The following is a 9,750-nucleotide window of genomic DNA, read 5'->3' as shown; positions in this document are numbered from 1 at the left end:
TACAATGATCGGAATGAGCATTAGTGGGCATCGACAACCTGCGGAACAAAGACAAAAGGATGACCGTGAAACCTTGGGACACCGGGGTGGTTCCGACCGAAGGCACTCCGACGGTCAAGTCAGTAAATTTATAGTGCGAAGTAGAAAAGAAAATAAGAAATGTAAATAAATGCTTCCTTTGTCTATGGTTATATGATGATCGACAGTCAAACCTTGCTCACCGGAATGAGAAAAAGTATGTCAGATCGTAGAGAAATGATAAGTTTAGTCGTAAAACTATAGAGAGAGAGAGAGAGAGTGAATATTCGTATATCTTTCGATGCCCTCACCCAGTCCTAGTGTGGGCCTATTTATTATCTTAAGAAAATGGTTACCTCTTGAAACCTGGTCCGTCCCTAGAGAAACGGTCTTTCCCCACTTCTACAGGGATGAGCGTCATCTTTTAGGTTCGTTCCTGGATGAGCGCCCTCCCCTTAGCGTATCACTTAGAGGGTTGATATTCTTGCTCCGCTATGCTAGGGAAGATTGCTATTTTCGTGGGTTAGTTGGGAAACTTAACGTTCTTCTTCCTCCATGCGTCAACCCTAACATTACACTTTAAGATCAAGCTTTATTGTGGGTTGGACATTCGAATATGGGTATGACCCAAAAGACATGGATTGGGTGTGGCCCATGTGAGCCATTGGGCTTATGGATTCCTTATTTCTGACTTATAAGTGGGCTTTGTAAGTACTTCGATCGTTGGGCCTTTTCGTTGGGCTTAGAGCAATTTTTGGCCACTACAATTTGTCCCTTGCTCTTTAAGTTGAGTTATACTCAAGTTAAAGAGCATTACTCGTAGGTGTGCATGATTGACTCAGAGTGCCTGTAGCGTGATTTTAGATTGAAAATGATTTGGGCGGCATAAGTTGAAGTAGTTAGACTGAATATATCTATAAGTAATTTTGTCTTGATGAGGGCTTATTGCATCAGTGATTTTCAAGACAAGTATCTTGTATATCTTTGATTTGTTGGCGCCTCATCTTATTCAGTGTAAAATTCTAATATGTATACTTCATTAGGATGAGCGCCACTTTGAGAGACTAAAAAACTTTTGTAAGTGTTACACTACATGTATACATAATATTAGATGATAATTGAATATCTCTTCTAGCTTTTATCCTTTGTGTAGTTTGAGCTTCTAGTACTAGTGTTACCTTAAAATGAGAACAACTTTTCTATGGATTCGACTTGAGATGAGTGACAATTGATTGTCATAATAAGGAATAGATAAAATTATTAATGTTATTTTAGTACATTTGACATTTGATTTGACTACACCATTTGATTCTTTACAATCTCCTTCCTTTACCTTCACGTGGGCTTTTGACATGTATTGTATATAATAAATATGTTTTACTTCTTTAAGAAGTTTAGGGTCTTGTCCCTTGTAGGATGAGCTATTAGCAAAATAAGCTATCCAAGTGTGTGTATATAGGCGTGAGTGTCTATTTTAGTGGGTAAATAGCTTTGTTTTATTTTATTTTTTTTTTGTTGGCAATATATAAGACTTTGACATTTGGAAGACCTTAAGAGCAAAGAAGAGAATCCTATTTTCTCAATGCCAAAGGGCTGATTGTTGTAAGCTAGATAAATAATTTTGGGTATTTCCTTTCTTGGAACCACTTGATATCTTATTTATAAGAGAACATAGATACACCATTTTCAGCTAACTATTTTTTCTTCTCATTTTCAAGAGGTATTGTTGAGAGCTTTGGGTGGTGAACGGCTAGGAAGTCTTCTCCTTGTTGGTAAGTGCTTCCAACATTTTTTTTGTTTAAAATGTTATTGTGTTCTTGGCGTTCTTGATATTTTGATATTTTTAGAACAATGTATTGTCCAAAAGATAGTTGTGTAATGTTTGTATGTTTTGATTTAAATTTGTAACAAATAGTTGTATTTTTGTGTTCGAACTTGTCCATGGTAGGCATAGTATGACTATAGAAATTTTGTATACAAGCAACAAGAATTTTTTTATAACCACGGTGGGTATGGTATGACCGTACGATTTCGTATGAGCTTGATGCATAATATGTCCACTAAAATTTTAATGCAAGCATGATATGTAGTATGGATGTAATGTTTTTATATAATGCGTAGTATGATCGTTGGATATCATAGCATATATATATTTTGAGTTTTTATAAATAGCTAATATTTGTCTAGTGTTTGTGACCATACTCTTGTTGAGTGGTGAGATGGGATCTTGGGAAAGTGTGACTTCATCATTAATAATTGGGGTCCCTTCTTCTACAGAAGGAGGTGCTCACTCAATGTTGGGTAGTGATGAAGATATCCCTAATGCTCAACCATTACCTCAAGTCACTTTGGTTGACAGTGATGATGAGGGGGAAATTTTTGATGAGAGTGTATGTAAGATTGATGAAGAGCCTCGAGCTTTTGAGTATGTGATGATGGTACATGATTATGAGGGTGACAAGAATGAGTATGTCGGGCGGTCCCTTCACTTTTTGAAGGACAACCCGAGGTCTAGTATGACTAAGGGTGATATCCTACACATGCGACATCAATATGAGATTCATTCTTCTATACAAATGCGACTTCCAACTATCGCTTGGGATAGTGGCGACTGGGTTTGTATGTATGAATTTCCTTTTAGGATTGGCTTTCGATTCCTTTTCCCTTCATTTGTACAAGAAATGTTGGACTATTATGGGGTAGCGCCTAGCCAACTCATGCCAAATGCTTGGAGGTTATTATTGGGTATAGAAGTCATAGTTAGAGTGAAGGGAAAGAGAGTTGACCTTGTAAATTTCAAGTCAAGTTATTATCTTAAACAACACGATATAGATAAAGGTCAATATATATTCACTCTAAGAGAAAACAAAAAAGCTTGGGTAACATAGTTGGTTGCTAGCAACAAGAGGGGTTGGAGGAAGAAATATTGTTTTGTCAAAGGTGACCTGTTTGGAACGAGTGATTATGTGGTTCCTACTTCATGGAGAACCTTAAGTGAGTGAGGAGTGTTGATTTCTTTGTCGTTTTTTATTTGATACTTGATTTGTCTATCAATACTAACTATTCCTCTTTGTCATTGTAGGTAAGGGGCTCACTCGATGTCCTCGCAGGGGGTGTTGGTCTGAAGCTCGAGTCAACGACTTGCTCTCTATTCCTTCCGATCAAAGAGCCCATAACAAGCTTCTTGTTTTAAATAAATCTTGTGTCGGAAATTTGTGGTGAGGTACGCAACGTCAAGAAGGTAGTATTTTTTCACTCAACGTTGTCAAGCGCGCCCCCATCCTTTTGTTGACCCGAGTTTTAGAGAAGGTTAGTGGTCCCTTCTCTTTGATTCGTCATTTAACGGAAGAAGAACGTTTTCTTGCAGACCGTTACTATAAGAGGATGACTTTCAAGGTTTGTGGAGCGGATGATGCTGTTGGTAGGGGTAAGACTAATTTACTTGGAAAGAGGTCTAAGAAGACCACAAGTCATGTTATGAAATCTCGAGTTCCTGCTAAGGAACATGAAGCCGGTAGCTCTCAGTTGCTAGCTGATGGTGTGGTTGCGGCTTCTCCACTGAGGGGTGACAACGAGTTGTCTATTGAGGAGAGTATGATCAACCTGTCCATCTCTTCTATTATTTCGGCCTACTCTGACCTTGCTTCTATCGAAGGTCATGTTGAGTCTCTTCTCGATCCAAGAGGTGAAGAGCGTTTGAGAGGCATCGGACTTGCGGGGCGAGCGAATTACGGCGTTTCTACGATTTACCAAGTAAGTTTGGAAAGAACTTGTATGTACACATATGTAGTTATTTTTATGTGTTACTCATGATAATTCAACTTGCTTTTTGTAGGCTATTCAAGCAGTCCTCTACTTAAGGCGTGACACAATTTTGCTTGATCAAAAGAACAGAGCTTTAAACAAGGAGCATTCTAGACTTAGCAAGGAAGTGGAGAACTTGAAACTAGAAGGAGAGACTACCAAATCATCATATGACAAGCTCAAACAGAATTATTCCTCGTTGAATACTGAGTTGGAGCGTGTGCGTGCAAAAGTCAAGGAGGTGGAGGCTAAGTATGTCGCATTGTACCATGAGGTTGATGATATTTCGCTCAAGACTGCCATCAAGACAAGGGGGAGTCGATGATACAGTATAAGAAAGGGCTCCATCGTGGATGGGATGTCGATGGTGCTATTGCACTTCATGAAGAATATTTGACTCTTAAGCAAGAGAATGAGATGGATGTTGACGATCATATCTCTGTACTGGTGTGGGCATCGATGCCCATACCTCTGTCCCTGGTATGGGTGTCGATGCTCATACCTCTGTCCCTGGCGGGAGTGGCATTGACGATGTGATGTTCTCCATTGCTGAAGATGGTACCATTGCTCCATAGTGGGTCTTTTAAGTTTCTCCCTTTTGTTTACAAGTGACAATTGATTTAAACTTTAAGTCTCTTTTGTTTAAAGCATGAACATTGCCATTGTGGCATTGAGTATGTATGCTTAACGATCCTTTTGATGTGCGAACATCCTCTTAGCGATGTCCCTTTTGAATTTTATGACGCTTTGATGTATGAACATTGCCTTTGCGGTGGTATGACTTATTATCTTTATTTGGTATCAATATTCTTCATTTTTCATTTTGCTGATGTTTTATGTTATTCGGTTGATGTAAATTTAGCATTCGTCCATGTATATATGTTGGAAATTATTTTACCAGGATCTTAGATCTACTCACAAGTATGTTAATTAACACCCTAAATATGAACTTCTAAAACGATTATGAAATAAACACATATAAAGTTTAGGAAACCTTACATTGGGCGCAGCGGAATATAGTGACTCCTTCCGTTCAGATATCTAGCCCTTGATTCCTTTCTGTAGCAGAGCATTATCAATATCTGAACCTGGATCTCTTTCTCTCCTTCTTTAGTGCTGAAACTCCTTCTTGTTAAATATCTTTCTTCACGATCTTCCTCACTATGATTGAGGTATCACTTGCTGTGTGTGGGCACTACTCTAATCACTAAGTATTTCAAAATCTTAAGGAAGAAGAGAGAGAGAGAGAGACTGGGCGGCCAAGTATAGAGAGAGAAGGCTCAGGTTTTTCTGAATGAGAAGTGTGATTTTCCTGAAGCCTTCACTATCTATTTATAGCATTCCACTAGCGTTAGGTTTGAATTATTTGGCATTAAAATAATAAAAATATCATTTTGAAAAACCATCCCAAGTGGCCGGCCATGGTGTGTAATGGGCCTTACTTGGATTTTGCAGTTTTCACAAATTTTATTTCTATTTTCTCAAAAACGCCAATTTTCAAATTCAACCATCTAAATGCCAATTCTAACTATTTAATAACTATAAATAATTATTAAATAATATTGTCATTTATCATATTTATTAATTGAACCATACAAAGTATCATAATTAACAAATATGCCCCTAAAACTCTTTCTTTACAATTTCGCCCTTACTTAGTGAAAAATTCACAAATAGACATAGTCTAATTTGAGAATTATAATTGATTAATCAAAACAAATTATATGAGTCTTACAAGCAATATTATCTCAACTAGTGGGGGGACCATGGGTCTATATAACCGAGCTTCCAATAAGCAGACCAAGAATTTATAACCTAAATTCACTGACTTATTAATTCTTCGTTGAATCCACGCATAGAACTTAGAATTGCACTCTCAGTATATAGAATGCTCTATATGTTCCACCATATAGACACATCATTAGTTATCCATTGTTATAATCCTAATTTTATCAATGATCCTCTATATGAATGATCTACACTGTAAAGGGATTAGATTACTGTTACACCCTACAATGTATTTTATCATTAAAACACTTAACCCCGTATAAATGATATTTCAGCTTATTTGAAATGAGTACTCCACCATTTATTTTCGTTTGGTCAAGCTCGAAGGAGATCATCCTTTACTTACTATTCGCTAGATAGAAGCTATAGATTCCATGTTTATGTTAACGCTCCCACTCAATTGCACTACCGTGTTCCCAAAATGTACGTATCACCCTGACCCAAAAGTAGGCTTAACTAACAAATCAAAGAACACGACTAGCCTCTTGAGATTGAGCCTAATCATAACAAGATTAAGATCATTTGATCTAGGATTAACTAGGCAATATTGACTTGAATAGATATTACGGTAAGTTTAATAAATCTAAGTCAAAGTTCAATATCGGTCCCTTCCGATGCATACTCCATGCATCCAACCTGAGCTTTACTTTAACCAATGCTTTGGAAAGAACATAGCATTTCTCCAAATGCAAGTAAACTCTGTTGTAGATTATCATATCAGTAAAACTCTGTGTCTGATAAATTTAGGAAACTTTATTCACATAGTCATGTTTACTTTCCAATATGTTGACAACACAATAAACAGGATCAAGTATGTGAAAAGGGTTTCAGATGAATTTATACATTATGTACATATAATCATGAAATAAATCATGTGAACCATGCAACATTAAATGTTATTTTTTATCTATATTAATAAGTAAATATGATTATATTGAAATGAGTTTTATTTAGGGCATAAAACCCCACACTATATCCCCTAGTCTAAATCTTAGTGAGTGTCACTAAAACTTAGACTTTGGAGCGGCTTGACTAAGTACATCAAATTCAGCTGACCGTAACATTATTGAGTAACTTTTATATTTAGTTACGATTGAACGTAATTCTGAAGACTTGAGTTTATAGATGAATAGGTGGGTTGGGCGTAGCCCTTATCACTTAATTTGTAAGTGAATACTTGGGTTGAGTGTAATTCCTGTCACTTACTTTATAAGAGAATAGTTGGATTGAGCGTAGCTCATATCACTTATTTTATAAGTGAATAGTTGGATTGAGCGTAGCTCGTATCACTTATTTTATAAGTGGATAGTTGGGTTGAGCGTAGCTCATATCACTTATTTTATAAGTAAAAACTTGGGTTGAGCGTAGCTCCTATTACTTACTTTGTAAGTGAATAGTTGGGTTGAGCGTGGCTCATATCACTTATTTTATAAGTGAATAGTTGGGTTGAGCGTAGCTCCTATCACTTATTTTATAAGTGGATAGTTGGGTTGAGCGTAGCTCATATCACTTATTTCATAAGTGAATATTTTGGTTGAGTGTAGCTCCTATCACTTATTTTATAAGTGGATAGTTGGGTTGAGCGTAGCTCATATCACTTATTTTATAAGTGAAAAGTTGGGTTGAGCATAGCTCCTATTACTTACTTTGTAAGTGAATAGTTGGGTTGAGCGTGGCTCATATCACTTATTTTATAAGTGAATAGTTGGGTTGAGCGTAGCTCTTATCACTTACTATTTCATAAGTGAATATTTGGGTTGAGCATATCTCATATCACTTATTTTATAAGTGAATAGTTGGGTTGAGCGTAGCTCCTATCACTTATTTTATAAGTGGATAGTTGGGTTGAGCATAGCTCATATCACTTATTTCATAAGTGAATATTTGGGTTGAGCGTAGCTCATATAACTTATTTCATTAGTGAATATTTTGGTTGAGCGTAGCTCCAATCACTTATTTTATAAGTGGATAGTTGGGTTGAGCGTAACTCATATCACTTATTTTATAAGTGAAAAGTTGGGTTGAGCGTAGCTCCTATTACTTACTTTGTAAGTGAATAGTTGGGTTGAGTGTGGCTCATATCACTTATTTTATAAGTGAATAGTTGGGTTGAGCGTAGCTCCTATCACTTATTTTATAAGTGGATAGTTGGGTTGAGCATAGCTCATATCACTTATTTCATAAGTGAATATTTGGGTTGAGCGTAGCTCATATCACTTATTTCATAAGTGAATAGTTAGGTTGAGCGTAGCTCATATCACTTACTTTATAAGTGGATAGTTGGGTTCAGCGTAGCTCGTATCACTTACTTTGTAAGTGAATATTTAGGTTGAGCGTAGCTCCTACCACTTATTTCATAAGTGAATATTCTTGTTGAGCGTGGCTCTCTTGTTATTACTTTTACTTTACGTTTTTGAGCTCTAAAATATAAAAAACACTTAAAATAATTAACACATGTATTTACGTGGAAAGCCTTTCGGGAAAAAACCACGAGCGGAGCATGAAAAAATTTATTTTGCCATACATGTGATTAGAAATGGTATTTCTTAAGGTGTACAGCGTTCCAGCTATTTCCTATGTTTCTTCCATCTGTTGCTCGGAGTTTGTATGCTCCTTGGCCAACTATCTTTGTAATCTGGTAAGGCCCCTCCCAATTGGGTCCTAATTTGCCTGCTCCTTCTTCCTTTGTGTTTTGGAACACTCGTCGTAGTACCCATTCTCCTTCCTTGAATTGTCGAACCCTAATGTTCTTATTGAAATGTTGGGCCACCTTTTGTTGGTATGCTGCTATTCTGATGAGCGCTTGTTCTCTCTTTTTGTCTAACAAATCAAGTTCTGTGTTCATGCTTTATTGATTTAGATCATCCTTCGAGTGTTCATATCTGATGGTTTGTATTTCGATTTCCGCTGGGATGACCACTTCAGTTCCATATGTCAACGCAAATGGGATCTCTCCCGTCAAGGTCTTTGTTGTTGTTCGGTAAGACCACAGTACCCCTGGTAACTCATCTGCACATCTCCCTTTGGCTTTCTCTAGTCGTTTCTTGGGTGTGTTGACTATTGTCTTATTGGTTGACTCTGCTTGTCTGTTTGCTTGAGGGTATCGTGGAGTTGAGAATGATAATTGTATCCCCCATTCTACACAAAAGTTCTAGAAGTCTTGGCTTATTAACTGTGAACCGTTGTCCGTAACTATCTCCTTTGGAATTCCGAACCTACATATTATATTTTTCCAGATAAAGTTTTTAACCTCTCGATCTCTAACTTGTGCAAGTAGTCAGTTAAGGCAAGCATGAATACCCTCTGCCCTGGAGCAGTTGGCATCTTGCCTACAATGTCCATGCCCCATCTCATAAATGGCCAAGGTGTAAGTGAAGAGTGGAGCTTCTCTGGAGGTAGATGAGATATTTGAGCAAACCTTTGACACTTGTCGCATTGTTGAACAAAATTATAGGAGTTTGCTCGCATGGTTGGCCAATAGTAGCCTATTGTTAGAGCTTTGTTGCATAAACTCCGATGGCCTGAGTGGTTTCCGCATTCACCTTGATGTAGCTCTTGGAGGATGTAATTGGATTCAGCCGGTAACAAACATCTGAGCAATGGCCCTGAGAATGATCGTCTATAGAGTTTCCCATTGTATAGTGTAAATTTGGCCGCTTTAGCTCTTAGTTTTCTTGACTCGTTCTTGTCATGTGGAAGGGTTCCATCCTCTAGGTACTGCATTATTGGCGTCATCTAGTTGCCTTGTTCATTCAGACTTTTTACATCTTCATTGGGTTTCCATGTCGCTGGTCATTGCATTATCACCACAGGAATGGTGACTCCATCTTTGATTTGAATAAATGAGTCGAGATTAGCAAGAGCGTCGGTATGGTTGTTCTCTAGTCTCGGCACTTGGTTAATGGTGAATTTTGTGAATCTTGAAATCTTGTCTTGAAAACTCTGGAGTTAGGATGCCATTTTTGAATCTTTGGCCTGGTATGACCCGTTGAGTTGGTTTACGATAAGTTGAGAATCTGCCACGACTTCAATGGTTTTGGCATTCAACTCAATTGATAGATCTAGCCCAGCGATCAATGCCTCATATTCAGCCTCATTGTTGGTAAGTTTAAAGTCACATCTGATTGCCCGTTGGATAAC

The 9,750-nt window shown here is 37.5% G+C and overlaps 1 protein-coding gene across 1 annotated transcript; it reads left to right on the top strand.

The window, feature by feature from the left end:
- Positions 1 to 236: 236 nt before the first annotated feature.
- LOC115711547 (uncharacterized) lies at positions 237 to 4,614 on the top strand. The gene is made up of 5 exons (XM_061111730.1): positions 237 to 1,643; positions 1,737 to 1,790; positions 3,101 to 3,241; positions 3,386 to 3,771; positions 3,854 to 4,614. The coding sequence occupies exons 4-5, from the start codon at positions 3,403 to 3,405 to the stop codon at positions 4,145 to 4,147; spliced, it is 663 nt and encodes a 220-aa protein (XP_060967713.1). The 5' UTR covers positions 237 to 1,643; positions 1,737 to 1,790; positions 3,101 to 3,241; positions 3,386 to 3,402; the 3' UTR covers positions 4,148 to 4,614.
- The last annotated feature ends 5,136 nt before the right edge of the window (positions 4,615 to 9,750 follow it).

Source organism: Cannabis sativa, chromosome 3, assembly GCF_029168945.1.
Source record: "Cannabis sativa cultivar Pink pepper isolate KNU-18-1 chromosome 3, ASM2916894v1, whole genome shotgun sequence".
In the NCBI taxonomy this organism is placed as follows: domain Eukaryota; kingdom Viridiplantae; phylum Streptophyta; class Magnoliopsida; order Rosales; family Cannabaceae; genus Cannabis; species Cannabis sativa.
The sequence above is the reverse complement of the archived record's forward strand: the minus strand, read 5'-3'. Positions and strand labels throughout refer to the sequence as shown.